We start from the raw sequence: 20,816 nt of genomic DNA on the forward strand, positions 1-20,816 counted from the left end.
TACTCTATTCACTACATATAAATACCACTCCCAATTTAACACTACCAATTAACATTTAAATTATTAATTTCTCTGACACACTCACGGCTTTCTTCAATCTGTTGGCTTTATAATATTTTTATCATCGTTACACTGTGCATATATTTAGACTGTGATCATAAAATTACATTACATTATTACTATATAACAAACGCACCCTCATAATATGATGTTATAATTTCCCATTAATTTCACTATGATTAAAATTTAACTTACTTCTCTCCAAAATAAATAAATCGCAAACATCTAAATAAATATTTAAATTCTACTATTTACAAACTCTAACAATTATATACACAGATCAATAATTTATAATTTATATTATATGTAATAATAAAACGAAAAAGCGTTTTCGATCTATCTCAACTATCATTAAAGCATTATTAGAAGGCGAATAAACGAACACTATTATTACAATCATAAATCCTACAAGTTCGAGATACCTCGCGGATCTCGCCGACAAACGTAACCAATGGTCGTTAGTTTAAAATTTTCACACATTTCAATCGTTACCCTGTCAAGCGATATAATCAAAATAATATTTGTTTTAACAACAAAATAAACAACCGACTTCAGATCAAAACTAGTGAGTCAAACTTGATGAAGGTTTTATGAACAATTTCAGCTAAATTAAGAAAGAATCGAAATCGGTTCACTCAGTACAAACTTTTTTAATGGCATCAAATATTTAAAAATTACAGACGAATTGAGACCGTCCACCTTTTTGAAGCCGGTTGATAGTTTAGTAACTACTACGTGACATAAAGTTTATTATTACATCAACTTGTATTAAATACATCTGAAGGTTAAATAATTTTATGAGCAAATATAACATAAAATGGTTTAGGGCCATGGAATAAGCGGTTCTGAGCCAAAACATTTCAGTCAACGCCCAATATTAGGTTTCAAGTCACTAATTATTGCTACATTCAATGTTTTCGTTCTAAATTTCTCATTGAGATTGAGATCTAAACTTTCAAATAATACAATATGAGAATTACAATTCTTAACGGTACAATATCAATGTTATTACGACAAAGCGTTACCGATGTTCATTAAGAAACCGCATATTTCATGGCTCAATTTAAAGTCGACAATTTTAATACAACAATTTAACATAGCCATTTAAAAATATGCTTCTGTGCAATCATCTTTTATAACGCGATGCTCATATCACTTCAACATTCATATACTTAATAATGATTAAACAATTTGAGGAACCCTTGGGATTTGTAAATATACCGATATGATTAATTTAATGCTCCAATAAACATCTGCTACAGCTGCGAAACAACACATTTATAATGTGCATAAACTTTCCTATTCGAATATTTAAATAAACTACAAACTGCAGCTAGCTGCGAATAATAGTAAAAAAGAAAATTGTGCTATCATATAATATAGTAATGTCATAAAAATAATACTAAACAAATGATTAGATTTATGTTGGCAACCCGGTAAGTTCGATGACGTCACAAGTATAGTAAAATGGGGCTATTTGAAAACTTGGTTATTTGGAATTAGACCTTTATAGCATGCAAAAACATTGTCGTCGTTCAAATTTCATCTCCAAGAGTCCCTTTACAAATAGCGCCCTTTTACACATTCGTTATGACGGGACAAGGATTTATAAACAAAACAAGACTGGCAGCCCGCCAGGCGGTCCCCAAACATGGTGGTTAGATGTACGTCGGGCAGTGGTCGAGGCTGGTAGCGCAGGCGTCGCAGCGGGCGGCGGCGCGGTCGTTGACGAGCGTGCAGGCGGGGCACTCGCGTCCGCCTGACCGCAGCGGCTGGATCTCCGGCCCACGACGAGACTTACCACACATCTCACACGCGAACAAACTCCCCTTGTTCAAATAAGTACAGGTCCCGCACTCCCACTTGTCCCTCACCTCACTGGTGCCTACGTCTTGTCTGTCACGATCGCTGTTGTGTTGGCTGGATGTTCTGCTCACCGTTCGCTCGCGGTCGCCATTTTGTTGAGGCTGTTTCGGCGGCGACCTCCTAGCGTGGTCGGTTTCGTCGAGTGACACTATTAGTTGTGCTTTTAAGTCGTAGTTTTGTGGATTTGCGTTTGATGCTGGAAATGTAAAATGATCAGAATTAAAGCCTGTTGTCAATTCCTAGGAAGTTGACATATGAAAATAGCGTTGTTATTTAAAAGTATGATGCTCACCTGGATTACTCCTGGAGCTGTGCCCCGTTGTGTGTACTCCATTCTCCTTGCTCTTGGACTTCTCCACCTCCAGAGCGACCAGCTTGACTGGTTTCTTGACTTTCTTGACTTCGGCCGCAGTCGATACGGATCCGTTCACTGTCGTCTGTTGTTTTATGACCTCCTTCCTATCTTTAATGTCCTTTTTACTAAGCAGCTTCACTTTGTCCGGCGCTACTTTAGGTGTTATTAAAGCTTCAGCCTTCGGGTGTCCGATCGGCTCCGGCACTTGTCTCTTCACTTTCCTCTCATCAGAATGCTTCTTCGCCAATTGCTTCGCCCTTTTTAACTCTTGTTCCTGTTTCATCCTCATCAGATTCTCGTTCACTTTCGCTGTTCTGTAAACTTCTTCGTCGTATGTTCTGTCGAGGTTGAGCGCTTGTAAGCCGTCTTCGAGGTCAAGCGTCGTCGGCTGATACTTTACCCTCCTCTCCTCTCTGTCTAACCTATCGAGCGTCCTCGAATCTCTGTCCAGAGATGGGGAAAATCGACTTCTGACGTCACCCTCCTGCTCTTTACTTGACAAATTTCTAAAGACATAATCCCAACTCTCGTAGGTGCCCATCCCGTCTTCCCTCGCTTTGCTGAGGGCAGGTTGCGTGTCGGACCGCGGCAGACTCGGCAGGGATACGTCACTCAGACCTGACTTCGACGTGCTATTTCTTCTGGAGGCTTCAAGATGTCTGTTTTTCTTGTGACTTCGCTCATCATCCTTGTACCTCTCGAATTTTCCGTTTTCGTAGACCGATGGGGTGTCGAGTTCGATGAGTTGTGCGGTGGGGACAGCGGGGTACCTGTACTGCGGCAGCGGGGGGTAACCGTTGACGGGGACCGTGGCGGCGTGCTTGATGGGCGCGTACACGGGCGTGGGCAGCATGTAGGGGGCCTGCACGGGGTAGTAGTAGGGGACGCCGTACGGGGACAGGACGGGCACCGCGCTGCAGGCGGGCGCCAGCTCCGCGCCCAGCGGGAACATGACGGGAGGCAGCATGGCGCCGCCGCCCACGTACTGCGGACACGCCACCTGAGGGCTCAGGCCGTGCTCGGTCTCGTCGCACATGTGGTTGCAGTGCGCCGCGCCCTGGTACCTGCTGTCCACTACTCGGTTGCGGTACGCGTCCGAGGGATTTGTTACCGGTACGTTTGAGTAAATTTCGGCACCTGAAATAACAAATTGTTCTATCATAATTTTGACTACCCCTATCCGAAAGGTTATATCAACTCAATTTGAACGCAATTTTGTAAATAATCAGACAGCTGTTCTTCATTTCACCTTTTGTAGACTCACGTCACACAAATATCTACAAGCACATTTGTTTTACCTGAAGCAGAAATAACATAGCCCATTAAAACTGACCGTCGGCATAGATGTTGTTGACACGGTCTTGCAGCGCTCCTGAGGGTCGCGTGCGCTCGAGCCAGATGTCACGCCAGGACACGCGCACGCCCCGCGACCACGTCGCCTCCCACATGTGAGACATTATCTGGACAACACAACATTTGGGATATAGGGTGAAATTTAATTTGATCAGTCAGTTAAGTGAGGACAGAACAGTGTGGAGTCGAATGAACATTTTTGGCAAGCAATCGGACTCATACAGGTTACATAAAAGTTAGGTTAAAACCATTTTTTATTTTAAATAATGGATGAATATATTTCAAATTAGTGGTAATGCTCATTCGCCTCGACCCAAAAACTTTTTTGAATATTCATTTCAAATATGGACTGTGTATGTGGGGGATTTGTATTCCATACAGCAATTTCCAAAATTAATACTATATCTGTTCCTAGCCCATTTAAAAAATTACTTCAACAATTTTCTCCAAATTTCTTTTCAGCTTATATATATTTTTCCCCACACCAAACTTTTTCTATAACAACTCATTAGTCATCAGTCCTTTGTCCTTCTCCGCTTAAGTACTCGTGCCCTGACCTTAAATCTCTCGACCATTAGAGTAATGAGTCAGTGCACGTTATCACGGTACAGATAACACTCATTCGCTTTTGTACTGCTATCATGACGTCATAACACTAGTACGGAGACCAGGAAAATATGGATACAGGATAGTACGGAGAAAATAGACCATGTAACATCTAACAGTCGGAACAATATATATTATTAATATATACTAAAATTATTATTTTATATAGGAAAGTATGTGAGTCTGGCTATATCCCTAAATTTACTTGGTTGGCGGCTAAACCAGAGACAATTACCAACATCTATCCTTTAAAAGAGTTAAAAAAAACTCGTGATCTACCACCGTTCAGTGTTTTTGCAGTAGAAATCAAATAATCTACACTTTTTCTACGTCTACTTAAAAAAGGACCATTATGGAATATAAAAGACACCACAAAGGCAACAGACCTGCTTCAGTACCCTAATAAACCATTTTGTCTCATAAACTCTCGAAATTACTCTAAAATTAAAATTAAATTAACTTCAAAACATTTACTTCCCGTTACCAAGCAGTATCTGATCCATACAAACTTGTCTGCAGCAAGTGCATAAACCTCATTATCTCACATTATGACATCTTTATTTAACTAATCACATTTATCCGTACCTGACATTCACACTGCGCGATGAGAGCGTCCCTGGACACAGCGGCGACCATGTCCGGGCAGATCGGCGCGTCCAGTTCCATCTTCCCCGCGCCCGCGGGCTTGTAGCCCATGGCTTGGAGGAGGATCTCGGCGCCCACCATGTTCGCCTCGACTTCGTGCTTGTAGTAACCACAGTATAGCTAAAAGGAAACGTAGGTTACACTTGACTGCAAATGTCTTACAGGTAAGTGACTAGTGAGGCACACTTGGGCAGCTGGGCAAAAGCCTATATGGATATGACGCAATATTGCTTTTGTTTTCTTTTTAAGGCGAATTTAAACGTTAAGTGGCCAGTATTTAAAAGTTCATCATAACGCAATAACGGTGTCACAAATAGTTCTGATTTAACAAATGTCGTCTGAATACCGTTCATACAATTTTACAAGGGACTTTTTTTAATTTTCAATAGCTTCATAGATATGATACTATACAAGGAAGGAAAACTTTTATTATAATTTTATATTGCTTATCTCTATCTTCCGGTAGTTTTTGCAATCAAAATTAATCGAGATATGAGTTTATCTTAGTGCATAGGATAAATATTTGTGACAGTTCTGTGGCATAAGCAATAAATTCTTCAGATTTAAATGGGATAAATAAATCTAACAAGACAGGGCTAAACTTTGTAGTAACATTAAAACATTTCTCAGAATAAGCTAATAGACCATGAGGACTACCAACGGTTCATTTAAAATAGGGAAAGCAGTGTTGTAAAATTCAAATGAAAGTTAGGAATCCCTTTTTATTTAATCCGAGTTTATTTACCCCAGACAGTCCAGTCCTATCCACGCCCTTTGACAGAATCATGCTCATCATGCATCGTCTTGTCTGATTCCACTCACCCGTATAACTCTGTACTCCTTCCTCCAGGGCTGGGCCAGTAGGTTGGCCGCGTACCTGGCGAGCGCGGCCCACCCGAGCCCCGCGCGGTACGCACTGAACTCCGGCAGCTCGTTCACGGTGCGCTGGAACACCTTGCCCGTCTCCGTCAGACCGAACTTGCATTCGTGAGGCACTAGCGATAGGTATTCTATTATGTAATCTGTAACAACGGCATAAGGTTCAAAATTAAAAATCTCGTATTCTTTATGTTTCGTCTCCGTCAGACCGAACTTGCTTTCGTGAGGCACTAGCGATAGGTATTCTATTATGTAATCTGTAACAATGGTATAAGGTTCAAAATTAAATATCACGTATTCTTTACGTTTTTTTTTCAAGTTTATATTTTTTTTAAGAAACTCAGGCAACTGTAAATATTATTGTTTGCATCTAGGGTAGGTAGGTACCAAAGACAATAGCTCTTTATAATAAATTCGAAAGAGTCTACGTGAGACCTCAGGTGTGCAAAGACAATAGAATGACCTTGCTTTCAAACTTATTTATATTATAATGCAGTATTATTATTATGACCAGCAAAAATGCATTATAATGGTTTATCTGCAGTTAATATTTCACAAAATGCCACTTTCCTAATATTGCCCCAATACTTTCTTTTTGCTAATGAATATAATATTTTCGTTCTAGACTACAAAATATTTTTATGCTGGAAACGGCAGAGTATTAGGTTTTCATCATTGTGTAACATTTGTATTTAAAATATTTTGACAAATAAACAAACATTCTATTCTTTTTTATTATCAATAACCGAACTTCTAATTTTGTACACCATTTTTTCGTGGCTCTTGTAAAGATTATTGAAAGCGTACTAACTAGACGCTTCTCCACAATTATATTAAAAGTACCAGTTTAAAAAGTACCTATTGGCGTAAAATATCCTGAACCTAATTTTTTTTTTAATTGTGTTTTGTTTATTTATTCCGTTGTATTTCTGTGCTGCTGCCAATTAAAAAGGGTTTTCTTTCTTTCAAAAGAAAAATTTAAACCTAGGTACCTTCGAGTTTCTTCTTCTGCTGCAGTTTCTCAGGGCTGTCGTCGGTCTCGAGGTAGCTGTAGTGCGCGTCCTCGATGCGGCGCCACAGCGTCGGCAGCCGCTCCCGGAGCACGGCGTCGCCCATGCCGGCGCACGACATCACCATAGCAGTGGGACAGCGCGCGATGTGCTATGCTTTGGCCGGTCAAGGTTCTGGAAGGAAAGAGGTTTTGTCAACTATTCGCTTGGTGATAATAAAAGAGAGTGGAGTAGTTGTAGTTCATAAGGGAGGTAAGTGGAAGAGGAATAGGGATACCCTAGCAAAAAGTGAGAAATTTTAGACTAGACATAGTAGTGAATAGGTAAGTTTATCATTAAAGAGAGAGAGAATCAGGTCAACAATGTGGTGAGATCCATCTTAATTTTGAATAATGAATGTGCTATGAATTATGATCGTTTCAAGTAGATATGTATGTATGACAGATATTTTGAATAGTCAAAGAAAAAATAACTGTGGCAACTAAACCGCAACCAAAAAAAAATATAAGACTTAAACAATGCACAATTTGACCACAAGCTGTAAAACATCAGCACTAAACAGACTTCGTTAGTTCACTCGCCTAAACTAGAACACCACCTTTATTCGTGATGTCATAAAGTCCACTTTCGTGCAGCCACTGTCTCTAGTTATTCAGTATTTTATTTTCGTAGCAATTAAGAACTGCAGCGGCCCTGACCTTAACAAGTGCCTGTGGATTATGTAAAGTTGCACCTTACGTGTCCGAAAGACTTGATTGTTTTACTAAAATTGCTATCACCTAGAAAATATTCAGAATGACTCTGTTGTTGTATGATGGTAATTATTTAATTAAATATTTTTTATAGCATTCATTTTGAATTCCTACTAATATTATAAATGCGAAAATAACTCTGTCTGTGTGTCTGTCTGTCTGTTACGCTTTCACATCTAAACCACTGAACTAATTTTCATAAAATTTGGAATAGACATAGAGTTGACCTTGTGAAAGAATATAGGATAGTTTTTATTCCGGACTTTTGAAGAGTTCTCTTGAAAACGCGATATAACCGACATCCACGCGGGCGAAAAGATAGTTTAGTTATATCACAGAGTTGTTACAGTTAGACCTCAAACTAAAATTAATTAATAAATAATTTTGATAAATGATTATTTCAAACGATTAATTTCGATGATATTATTATTTATTATTTTGCTACAGACCCAAATCTCTCGTATCAGAGACCAAGACACATTTTGGGTCGTTGAGCCTACAGAGTAAGTAAGTGAGATATAGATAAGACAGATCAAAACTAAATACAGACTAAAAAACATGAATACCTACAAGTTTAACGTACAATCCTGACCTTAGGTAAACAGTCGTTTATATTCTGCATAACAACATTTACCTATGGAGGTTCCTAGGTCGTACAAGTTTCCTTAAAAGTCAGTGACACAGTAAGGAAAAGTCAGGCTCTCGTTAATAAAAACAGTTGCTGATTCTGCCAATGGCCGTGGTAATTGTAATCGTGGGTAAACGATTTTCTGATTAAATAATATGTCATGTAGTTATCTAACAATAAATACACAGCAAAGTGCAATGATATATGCGGGTAAATCATCAAACATATAATGCAACCAACGCATCGCACCAGCGTAGAAATTGTTGAGGGCTATATAAAAAAATATCTAAATAAATAGCAATTTTTACTATTGATGATACATTTTTTTAGTATATACATTTTGTAAACAGAATTTCTTTAATTATACTACTCATTGAGATAAAGACATCCATTTATAAAAAAAATCTACTTAAATCTATTCGAACTTTTAATTGAATATCGAGTTGATACAATACCAACCAAATTCCGTCTAGAAATTATAAAATCTAACAGTAAACATCACGTAATAACAATAAGACATTCCAATTACAATTAAAAACAGTTTTAAAATGGGACTATTTTATTAGAGACACGTACTCGTCGAAAGGGATCTATAGAGTTGGCAGTTGGCACGTAACACAATAACTAAACCACGCAACGCTGAAACGGGAGTAAATCATTCACAAACTGGGTGTGTATAATGTAACCTAAATAACTTTCAGTTAGCGCAAACTGATCTGAGGGCACGGCAGTGCCCCTGCCAAGTCTCGAGCAAAACGGGCACGGCCGTACCATCTTTTCTCGAAGCGATTCGCGGCTGTTTCGCCCCCCCTGTATCTTCGACGTGGACAAAGCTAGGAGTTTAGCTTTTCGGGGAATAATAGTAGGCATTAGAACAAGCTTAAGTTCGAAATTACATGCCAATTGAATTAATGGTTTAGGAGTTACGGTCGATCAAAGTTACACCATTTTGTCACTCACTGACTCACTGACAGATCATCAAAAATCTAAGGTACTTCTAGCAGACTTAGAAACTTCAAATTTTGCACCAAGATAGGTCCTTAGCCACATATAAAGGAAAAATTATAAAAACATTAAAAAATAATATGCCATAGAAAACAATTTTATATTTGCGGTTTGGCAAGAACATTATGTATGGATTTTGACTGCATTGTTAACTTTGTTCGTTGTTTAAGTACCTATTCAATTGGATGAATACATACATAGAATAGAAAAGAATAATATAAATGTAATACACAGACTATCATTAATACAAATTAATACATAAAATTCATAATTCATTAAATTAATAAAGCTAAAACTCCATTGTATTGCGATAAATATTGTATGCGCGCTCGATAGATGGCGTTGTACGTGTCTGAATCGCGCTATGGTTTCGTTACAAAGCGCAGTCTAAGTAGTACTTCAGAATAATTCGATAATTTTCATTTGATAGCGCCACCTGTCTATGAAAAACCATTTCGAAACTAAAAAATATTGTAGTGATAATTGATATTCGGAGAACTTTACGTGTTATTTAGTTTAGTTTAGCTATAGTTTGTAAGTTAGTAGATATATATATGCATATATATATATAAGTTTAAGCTTGTTTACATTAGAAGTAACGAAGTCTCAGAGAAGAAACAAAAGAGATAGAGATAGAGAATGGGTTCTAAGCAAAGCAGTAGCTGAAGTCCTAGAAATTATGACACCTAAAAAAAAGAAAGAAATACACTTACAAAAAATAAATGAGATCCCACCAAAAACATTAAATGTAAAAAAATGCCAAGTCTCTCGATGCAGTCTTTCCATCGTAAAAAGTTTTGAGATCTCATAGAAGCCAAGTCCTATTCAAAATATTTTGTAGTTATAAATCAACATTTAGTAATTGTATCAATAGTTTTCTTTATATTATAATTATAGTGACTTGGCAATGAGCACAAATTAAAAGCTGCTTGATGCCTGGAATTATGTGCGAATGTTACTGACGAGACCAGTGATCGGATTATTTGTTATGTGTGAATCATGATGGTCACTACCGACTACATGCTCCAATACAATAATTAAGAATACCTTACGGGCCATCGCTTTATGAAAGTAAATGAATCGAGAGTACACTAAGACTGACTGCCGTTGCCGAAATTCGGTTGGGACGACACGGATAAACCAAAAGAAAATTAATTTTGTGATATTAATGTTTACGCATGCGGTGTGTGTAACTTTCAACTCCTACAAATATGCCGTTTTATTTGTTTCTTCTTGTGCTCATTGCCAAGTCACTATAATTATAATATAAAGAAAACTATTGATACAATTACTAAATGTTGATTTATAACTACAAAATATTTTGAATAGGACTTGGCTTCTATGAGATCTCAAAACTTTTTACGATGGAAAGACTGCATCGAGAGACTTGGCATTTTTTTACATTTAATGTTTTTGGTGGGATTAAATATACCCGGTAACTGATACGCGGAAATAATCAATTGACAACGGTTGTACTATTTTTGTTGCCTATATACGATGAGTATCAGTCCACGGGTATACATTTCAGTGTTTTGAAATAGGATGAAAGGTTTGTACCTACGTATGCGGATTTAACGTGTAGATTTTGACTGTATTGACAGCTGAGTGGTATACGTCACCACGCCAAACCCTCTGTGTGCAACGTGTGCGAGTTCGATCCCCACGTACGACAAGCATATATGTAACCCACGAATGCTTGTTCTGAATCTGGCTGGCCCTTTGCATGTGATTGCGGAAGTTTAGGCGACACAAGGATTAAATGCCATGTGCTGGAGTCGTTAAAAATTGCCGCCGCTTGCATGCTAACTTCTTTATGTTGAGTGGGTGAAGTATTTGGATCAACTTAATAATTGACATTTAGACAATCGAGTCATCGGAAGATATATTACGATATCGCGTGATTAAAGTTTTAATAGACCTGTCGATAGTTCATTACAAGCTAAAATGTATTAAGAGGCAGAATGCACTAAACGGTCAATCTAATCTATACAGAAGCGTGCAAATAGATGGATTGGTGTGAAATATTGTTCCTAATTGTATTTACATCAGTTATCACGTAGCAATTAGATACATTTCTATAGACGTAAGAGAAAATAACATTAATGTCGAGATAAGAAATTATTTGAAGCAGGAAATAACATTACTCTAAACACATCGGTTTTGTTTGATAATGAACTACTTAATGATTAAAAACTGTTCGTTGATATTAAAGCCAAAGGTAGAATATAAGAATTGAAGTGTTCGAAACTTCAGGTCCAAAGTACGATGTCTAATTATGAATGAGTTTTTGCACAATACTTGTTATAAGTGCAATGAATCGAAGATATAAGTTACGTCAGTCTGTGTGAATCTAGTATAAATTAGAATACCTACTGCACAGAGGAATTTAAAAAACAATTCAAAATGACGCATTTTCTTAAAACACCATTGTCCTATAAAATATCAAGAATAAAAACTTACATTAACAGCGAAACGAATCGTTCTACGAATAAAATTCCAAAGAAATTAATCAGCCATACATTTGTATTCATTCACAATACTAATGTTTCCAATTTAAAACGATAATTGCCACAATATAATTAACCGATAATAAATACAAAGTGAGTTATCAGAAAAACAGAATCGACTGGTGTCTATGACAACAAACATTGTTATCAAACAAAGAACGCAGCCAAAGAGGACGTATACTTTTAATGGCTTGGGCATAAACACGACACGGCAGTAAAAAAAGTAAGGATGTTTACTATGGAAGTACCTAATTCTGCACGATTTGGAGGTACAAGGGGTTTGTCGACATCGAACCTTGAAACAGCCAGGCTATGTCGATCGGGTGGAATTTCAATAACTTAGTTACGAAGTAATAGTTATTAGGGAGGTACTTCTCGATTCCTACTTGAATAGTACAAGGTCTGTTGCGAGCAGTTATCGGCAAGTCATTGACTAGCTTAGCTATAGATGAAACTGCATTCGGAGGTTAGCCAGAAGCCGATACGACACTTATTGACCTCGACTGAATATACTTACTTTTATCCACGCCTATGAGGCGAAATAGGCGTGGATGCATCGGAATACTTGACCTCTTTTTTACTACCAAAATACTGCGAATAAACTAGTTCGCCCGTCGGGGCAGCGGGATTGTCCGAAAGGCTTACCTTAGCCCCGGTACACGAAGAGCAATGGAAGGAACATGAGTGGAACATAGTCTGTAGAAGTCCGACACTCCCTTCCGCTACCGGAACTTACTTGTTTTCGCATGGGATATCATCAAATTACTCCGCTCGCTTTGGTTTGAGAGAAAGAAGTTTCAGAGTTGTTGTTTCTGACTTTGCCCACTGTATATCAGGGAAGCAGTAACCCTTTCAGACAATCCTACTGGCCAGGCATGCATCAACCCTATTGGGCCTCTGATGCAAACTTTAATAACGGTCCTGAGATCACAATGTTTGCCGAAAACTAAGCCGCGTTTGAATATCTTAAGGCGTCTTGTAGATTTAAGTGCATACTTTGGAAACATGCGAGTGCCTTACGTAGTGCTTAACGATACATTTAATTACTGTAACACACGATTTTCTCGATCTTAATAGTGACCTTGATTTTTACGACACGCCACAGATGCCAATTCGAATACACAATATGTTGCTACTTTTGTAATAGAATCGGTTCGGAAAAAAAATATGAAGCATGCGCTGGTCTTTGTTTCGTACTTTGTATGAGAATCCCTTGGCCATCATTTTGAGTATTACAACCCGGTAATGACTGCATGAATTAATTTATTTGAATTTTTGAGCTATTCCACAAGGGGCTGTGCGTAATTTTCGCTGAAAACACGAAGTGGGACACTTTTTATGGAAACAATTGATGGAGAAGAATAAATTTCTTTCTAAAGTTCTATTGGAAAGTTGGAATGCAATGTCAATACAGCGCAACTTATTTCAACAAAAAATGGCGTACATTGCTCCGGCCGATACCGGATTCAGCAAGGGGTTACACTGACCGACTATTGAAGTGTAAAGAGCACAATGCCTGACTCACGCATTGTTCACAAAACCATCTGTTTCGTTCACGTATGACGTGACAATACATGAATTATATGACATGATGTTTAAGATTTTATTACAACATGCTATTGTTGAATTATTTACTGCTTCGTATTTGGATGTTTCCAGAAAACTGGCTTAACCATGAAAATAATGATTGACTTTTGTGCTTATGCTAATGTGAACATTTTTGGTATCCTTGACGAAAAAATTAGGCTGTATTCTTGTTTATTAGTGAAATATTTGGCTGTGTAACCATATTGAATAACTACCTCAATTTCACACCAGGACACAGTACCAACTTTATACACGCCATATTTGTTCAAAACTGGTCCTTCTGCAAAAAGGCTTTAAAACTTTATTTAGAATTGCGTTTTTCAAGAATGCAGAGATTAGATATTTAACCAAAGTAATTGATTACCTTAACCATGAAATAAATAATCGTATATTCAGATTAAAAACCAAAATTCACAATTAAATATAAAAATTATAAATTAATTAAAAAAGTTATGTTAATACACATTTGAACACACAGGTGAATAGAGGATCAAACTGTCATATTATTGTGGACATGATTATCATATAATTAGATCTCAAAAGTCAAGAAAATAAAGATAACTGTTGCTACCATAAGTAACTGAAGAAAACTAACTGTTATCAGAATTCAGCAGAGTGGAAAGTGCAGTCCACTTAGTTGTATTTAACTGATATAGATCTACATTGACAACCTGATTGGCAAAGTGGTTCTAAATGCTTGGCTTGAAGGCTTCAAGTATATCTGACTTTGTGACAGGGGAAATTCAACCTTATTAGCATAAACTTGAGAGCTGTCAATATAAAAGTCACCTCATTTCTGGCATAGACTATACTATAAAGTGAACCTTATTGCTTTGTCTTAGAGTTGTCATTATATACTGATGTTGTGTGCTTGACTATACTGTAACAAGTTCATTGCACTAAAATGCAGTAAACTAGCTTTGAACATGGCTGCACCCATTTGAGTGGGTTTTTTTTAATTAAATCAGAAAGAGCTTCAAGCATTTCAAATAAATAAATACTTGCTCAACTGTATGCAGAGTTATTTGTGTCCTTTTATTCAGTTATAGCTAGCTCATAATTTCTTAAACAAAATCAAACAGATTGACAGATACTTTTTTATTTAAATATTAATTTGAATTATTTAAATAGAACTAGTTTAACTTTTATTAGATATAGTTCTCTATTTTGCAGTCATTTTGCTGTAACCAATACTGTGTATTTGTGTAGTCTGATAAAAATTACATACATAACAATAGAAAACAAGGACTAATATCTAATATAAACAAAAAATAAAATGGTAAGAAATAAAACCCAGTCTAATTAGAATCTTATCTATGATATCCATAGAGGATTTCTAACGTTTATGTTTTAGAATTGACTTTGATTAATGACTGCAATCAGCAAAAAATATTCTAGTTGACAGATTTAGTAAAAATAGCTGACATTACAATTAAAACTTAAAAAAAAAACAACCAAAAGAGGTTGAACTCTAATCACTCTTGCAAAAAACCGTTGATAGTCTGATAAGTGAATTTTAGATGACTGGGAAGTAAAAAAATAAGGGAGACTTATAATTTGTATGATAAGATTACAATGCTGATAATACTTATGTATCAAACATGACTCATAAGCATTTAATGTTATTGTGTACTAATGTAGGTAATTTATAAAGATTTTTTGAATATGTTTTAAACATGTTTAATAGCTTTAAATACTAGTTTTATCTTTGTGGTTAAATAACTAAGTAATTCACAAAATAATATCAATAAATTAAAAAAGTTTTTATAAAATAGTACAACATAGGTGCAATATTTTCTTTTCTTTCAGTGGATTTAAATAATAGCAGTTAAGAATTGAACATAAAAAAATGAATTTATTGGAAACATAATTATAAATAATGCAAAATAAATTTAATTAACTACGAAATAAATAAGGTCACACACATGCATCAGTATTTTAAAATTAATTTCTTGAGTAAAACATGAATATTTTCTACTATTTTTCTTTCTGTCTTCATAGTCCCAGAACCCAAGTAAACTAGACTTATTGTAAATTAAAGACGATACGAACAGTAATTATCTCATTATATGAATCCAAGAAAGCGAAGTGAAGGAAGCAAAAAATATGCTAATGGTCATACTCCCACGCGACGCACCAATGTGCGATACTTATTAGTTTTAACCTAATTCTACATTACAGCTGTTATCTTTAAGATACGCTAGGGTCTAACGAACTCACCGAACAGGAAGAACATTCTTTTCCTGGATGTCAAAATTTATTCCAATGCACCGAAACTAGAGCGGACAAAAATAGTACACCCAAAATAACAAAGCCAGCTGTGAACTGACACTTGATTATCACAAACAAAAGTTACACACATTTCATTATCACAGCTTAAATCAATTTCAAATAAAAACTAAAAACCTTCACAATAAATATCAAAGAAATAAAAATAGTAGAACCAAATTTTGGGATTTTGTTTTGACGTTTATTACTATCTCGCACAGATTAAAAATATGCCATGACGTACTATTATGACATTTCAAAATCTGTCTATGGTCACCATAAACCAGAATTAACTTTATTTTTAGTTAGCTTTTACGCCAATGCAGCAAAGGGCTAATTCTTTATTTTTTATTCGTAATAAGTTTGATATAGTTTCAAAAATGTAAATAACCGGGGTTCGAATGAATTCTATTAAATTTTACTTGATTAAAATTAAGTACAGTATGATTAATGTGCAAAATGATGATAGAATTTCCCTAATAAAATAAAATATACTAAAAACTCAATCAAAATGCTATTTTTAAAACTAATACTTTTGACTTACTGCATGACAATACCGTATGAAACCATTTCAAAAAATTTACCTCCGTCACTTAGGAAGAAATTCTTTTATTTGTTCATTTTTATCGTAACATGGTTCAATTTATTTTATTTACTGATCCTATAAGGCAAGAAGAAATAAGTACATTTTATAATGTTAGTAAATTTATTTACCAAAATCATAATTAGGTACTTCATCTATATCATGTATTAAATTTCGTATGAATTTGTTACAATAAGTAAAATATCTTCGTTCACAGGCTTGTCAAATGCAACGGGATTTCTATAGAGGATATCCTACAGCGTATCACCCGCTGACATACTTCAAGGAACCGGAGTATATGTGGCAATGCCCGCGTGACATGGCGCAGTAAGTATCCAAATAGTTATAGTCCGGGTTGATCTGATCTATACATAAGGAGCCGCTAATATCAATGAAGGCATCCAAAAAAATAAGGCTTATTTCCGGGAACACAAAAAAAACCTACCAAAAGCAAATGTTTTTGATAGGGTTTTTTTAGATATTGAAATTTTTGTTAAATGCCTTATTACACTATTGCTTTTTTAATATTTTTGTTCTTTAAACAATAATGCCTGAATGTTTACAGAGTGTATTTAAGCTTCCCGCCTTACCATGTGAAGTACAAGCAGCCTGCAATTCTGCCGGAAACAACGAGTCGGACCTCGGAAATGCCCACTCTGCCTGGCAGGACGCTTGCTGGGCGTTTTAATAAAGCAACTTGTAAAGCATTTGTTAGATAATCTTTAGATTCATATTAAAAAGATGTGTTGTGCTTTTATGGTATTGTTTTTATTTAATACCGTCTATATTCGATTTACCTAACTTGTTTTTAGATATATGCATGAATCATTTTGGCTATATTGTGGAGGCTGTTTAACGAAAGACTACTTAGTAGACAGTCTTAGGTACCGTTGTTTCTTTGCCTATAAAACCCAATTATCTCAGCCCTGAGGGTCTAACCTCACGTCTCGAAGTAATATCATGATTGTCGCAGTATGGCCGCGCGGAGAGCGGCATCTGGCGGCGTATCTCTTCCACACCCGTAGGTAGGCATGCTGGCTAACTGCCCCATTGAAAGGATATTTTGTTGCTTTACCTTTCCACGCATTTACACGCATTGGAAAAATACCTATTTACTTTTTATTTTACCAACAAAAGCAGGTATAAACCTTACAAGTTATTAAAAATAGTTATGCCATTCACAAAAAAATACCTATTGGCTGTTTATGGAAAAATAAACCTACCGTCAGTGATTACCATTGACGTTATCAGTTAGCGTCAGTAAAATAAATGACAACAAACCCTGCATAATATGCAATAAACACATAATAATTTGTAATGGCGCGGGTAATCTAAATTTCAAATTAACAAGTTTAAAGACCTCAAAATGAATATTTTATTTATAGATAACGCTAGACAGGATGAAATTGAAACGTTTTACGAAGTAAGTTAATATTTGACATATTTTCTTTACACACAGACATTTGAAATATCTAAATGAATAATAAAGGATTTTGTGCATTGTGTTTTGTAGGCCGCCCAACGCCACAGGGACTATTACAGAGGGTACCCGAAGGCTAACCACCCGTTAATTTACTTTAAAGAACCGGAATATATGTGGCAATGTCCACAAGAAATGACTCCGTAAGTACCTACCTACTGCACATTTTTGGGACTAAAGTATTTTCACCAGGTCATAGTTACTTACATACAATGGCTGTTAAGGGTTTCCTCCCATGTGAGTTAACTAGTGAAATCTGTTTAATTTTGAAAACTCGCAGGTTTTTGAACATGGCAACATCTCCAAAATGTTGGTCTTTATTGTGTATCTCTGAAAACTAAGGAACAACGAGACCCAATATACTGTTATTTATGAAATATTCTTAAGTTTTACTAATCCTTATGTACGTATTTCCAGGGTATACCTCTCGTTCCCGATGTACCATGTAAGGTACAAGCAGCCGGCAGTGCTGCCTAACAACACGGGCCGGACGACGGTGATGCCGTCGTTACCGGGACGCACGCTTGCCGGACGGTACAATAAGGCGGCGTGCAAAGCCTTTGTCAGATGAACTGGTTCCTGGAAAATTTCAATTCACTACAAATTTAAATATCTATGTGGATTTTTTCGCATGTCATCATCGGTAAAACTATACAGGAAAAATGAACTTAATAAGGTTTAAATTTTGGTGCGCTTTTTATTATACCTGAACCTTGATTTGTTTTTAGAAAGGCAGAGTGGCCTGTAACCCTGACTGAATGGCTGATACTACCGGTACCCCCGCGCTTCTCCATCATTCGTATCATAATTCAGAGGAGCCCATTGAATCCCCGTGGACACAACACTCCTCGGGGAAAAAAATGAATAGAGCCGACTTTACTTGAACTGCTGTGCAACGTTTTTAGCATTTAGCAAAGTGTATTCGCTGCGGGTCTACTAGGGCTAAAACTAACGCAGCACTTTTTTTTCGCTACTCACACACTAAGTGGGAACTCTTTTACCACGAGAAATTAAATGGAACCGTATTAAGCTACGTATGGAACTGGTCAGTTAATAAGCTGTTAATCACGACTTTCCCGCCTGGATGTCGGTTAAAGCAGAAAAATACCTCCCTTCTTTAACGACACCAAATTTCATCGAAATCGGTCTTGCTGTCTAAGCGTAACGTTAAGCGGTAATTTAACATTTATAGTACATGTGTGAAATTTATAGCATCATATCATCGATATTTTTTATTGAAAGGACACTGAACTTATTAAGGGTTATCTTGTTTGTCAAACATGAAACAATCCACGTTCGCAAAAAAAAACAAGTGGTGAAATTTTGGTGAGTCGAGAAAATATTATTAAAGACAGAGAAATACATATTATATTTAAGAAAAGAGTACAATCGCATATTATTATGTACCTACAATAATACGGCATTGATTTTTCGCTATCACGTAAATGCAGAACTTATCTCCGATTAGATAATGATCTCGATAAAGTAAATAAAAATATCAGTTTTAGTTGGTTCTTAATTACATTAAATATATTTTACAGCCTAAAATAGAATGACGATGTAAATTCCGGTATCCTGGCCATAATAAGTTTAAATTCGTTCATTCCGATAGTTCCACTGTTATCCAAGTTAATTTCGCTTAATATCTGAAAGAAAAAATAGAACATTAGATAACATTGTGTTTAAAACTAAAAAAAATAACAAATTATGGCCCTTATGGCTTTAGAACGACAGGAAAGGATAAGGATAGGATAAAAACTATTTTAAATTTTTGCAATTGTTTGTCGATTGTCCATGGATCATCTTAGTCCACTCCACTCGCTCCTGAATCAATCTCAATCAAGTCCCAAATTCTTAAATATCAGTTCCATAGTAAATATAGCCATATATCTCTAAAATTTGTTGTATAGGCTCAACAGATACCTATTATTTGACTAATTGGACCTTTACCTAGTCACTAAGTATCTACAACCTAAATGTAACTTACAACATTAGCAATTTTGAGTTTCGATTCCCGATCGATATAATTATCGCGATTGTCGTTGATATTCCAAGTGAGCCGGTCCACGATCCGGCTGATGTCCTTCGCCGATATCTGATTGTCTTCATCAAGATCTGTAACAATAACAATTAATCATAGCTACATCCGCTACTTATTGAATTCGTAGTAGTTGTGTCAGAAAGGAAAACGCATAGATAGGAAGGTATGTGATTACCTATCGTTATAACGTTTGTTTTGGAAACTAGATGTAGGAAAATCAATTTTTTGTTCATAAAAGTTTTTTAATACTTAACACAAAATTTATTCTGCAAGCTATTGTTATTTACATTAGGTGTTATTCAAATTATAGAGGAATTAATTTAGTGGTTTAAAATCAAGAGGCGGTGAAAGAAAGTATTAAAAAACGACTGTAACAAAAACAAACGTACAAACTAAAAAGCCCAGACAACGTGCAATAAATGAATAAAACACCTAATCAGGGATTCCTATAGGCTTAATATTATTAAAGTTGATAACTTGGGCCTGCATAACTGTTCTGTTTTTCATACGACGCCATTAAATTATGCAGTGTAACCTACTCACAATACCACTAAATTAAAAAGAAGTCTTACCAAATATCCTGAAAGCCCACGTCGCCTTCACTTCTGCGGAACATTCGGCGCTCATTACAGAACACAAGTCGATCATATCTTCAAACGAAAAGCAATCGTCACGCTCCGACGAAAATACCGCGAATATTCGGTCTTGGAACGGATTGTTCTACAATAACGTGCATAATATAAATAAGAGAACGACTGATATGCATTTTTAATTATGTATGGCTCATAACTACCTTCAGCACATGAAACTTTTTTATAATCTCCTCTTTAGAAAACCTGTGGTGATAATTATTGTTTATCATGTCTGGATCGATTGAATAAAACTTTTTCATTAAGCTGAAATGTTCAAGTTGCATTTAATTACGGACATAAGAAAATATAGCAATAATGTTCACTAATTTTGTACTCACTATAATATCTCCCCTTTACTCAAATACGTTAAACTCGTGTAGTCTTCTAGAAGATCCTCAGTCAAACCAGGATATGAATGCGAACCACCCATTTTATTGCACTTTTTAATTAGCTTCGATACTCAGAGCTCGCCGCTTTAATCACAAATCCCAGTGTATACTAAACAAAATTAATCGATTGATACTAAACTAATCTTATCAATCACATTAGCATTTAAAAG

General features: G+C 36.1%; 4 protein-coding genes across 5 annotated transcripts; 2 read left to right on the top strand and 2 right to left on the bottom strand.

The window, feature by feature from the left end:
• Positions 1-310: 310 nt before the first annotated feature.
• LOC113503648 lies at positions 311-15,751 on the bottom strand. Of its 2 annotated transcripts, none has more exons than XM_026885681.1 (7): positions 15,474-15,751; positions 6,757-6,948; positions 5,708-6,021; positions 4,826-5,005; positions 3,615-3,741; positions 2,219-3,418; positions 311-2,122 (listed from the first exon to the last, which is right to left on the bottom strand). In XM_026885681.1, exons 2-7 carry the CDS (start codon positions 6,899-6,901, stop codon positions 1,719-1,721), a joined length of 2,370 nt encoding a protein of 789 aa, XP_026741482.1. In that variant the 5' UTR covers positions 6,902-6,948; positions 15,474-15,751; the 3' UTR covers positions 311-1,718. The 2 variants fall into 2 exon arrangements, with proteins under 2 accessions (XP_026741482.1, XP_026741490.1); XM_026885689.1 differs by lacking the exon at positions 15,474-15,751 and adding an exon at positions 11,620-13,616.
• Positions 15,752-15,979: 228 nt separating this feature from the next.
• LOC113503700 lies at positions 15,980-16,861 on the top strand. The gene is made up of 3 exons (XM_026885766.1): positions 15,980-16,217; positions 16,322-16,431; positions 16,670-16,861. Exons 1-3 carry the CDS (start codon positions 16,155-16,157, stop codon positions 16,821-16,823), a joined length of 327 nt encoding a protein of 108 aa, XP_026741567.1. The 5' UTR covers positions 15,980-16,154; the 3' UTR covers positions 16,824-16,861.
• Positions 16,862-17,322: 461 nt separating this feature from the next.
• LOC113503706 lies at positions 17,323-18,271 on the top strand. The gene is made up of 3 exons (XM_026885778.1): positions 17,323-17,527; positions 17,618-17,727; positions 18,002-18,271. Exons 1-3 carry the CDS (start codon positions 17,471-17,473, stop codon positions 18,153-18,155), a joined length of 321 nt encoding a protein of 106 aa, XP_026741579.1. The 5' UTR covers positions 17,323-17,470; the 3' UTR covers positions 18,156-18,271.
• A 662-nt stretch (positions 18,272-18,933) lies between these two features.
• Positions 18,934-20,761, bottom strand: LOC113503683 (calcium and integrin-binding protein 1-like). Its single transcript, XM_026885741.1, has 5 exons — positions 20,596-20,761; positions 20,419-20,521; positions 20,198-20,345; positions 19,572-19,699; positions 18,934-19,230 (listed from the first exon to the last, which is right to left on the bottom strand). Exons 1-5 carry the CDS (start codon positions 20,685-20,687, stop codon positions 19,120-19,122), a joined length of 582 nt encoding a protein of 193 aa, XP_026741542.1. The 5' UTR covers positions 20,688-20,761; the 3' UTR covers positions 18,934-19,119.
• Positions 20,762-20,816: the final 55 nt, after the last annotated feature.

Source organism: Trichoplusia ni, chromosome 2, assembly GCF_003590095.1.
Source record: "Trichoplusia ni isolate ovarian cell line Hi5 chromosome 2, tn1, whole genome shotgun sequence".
Classification (NCBI taxonomy): Eukaryota; Metazoa; Arthropoda; class Insecta; order Lepidoptera; family Noctuidae; genus Trichoplusia; species Trichoplusia ni.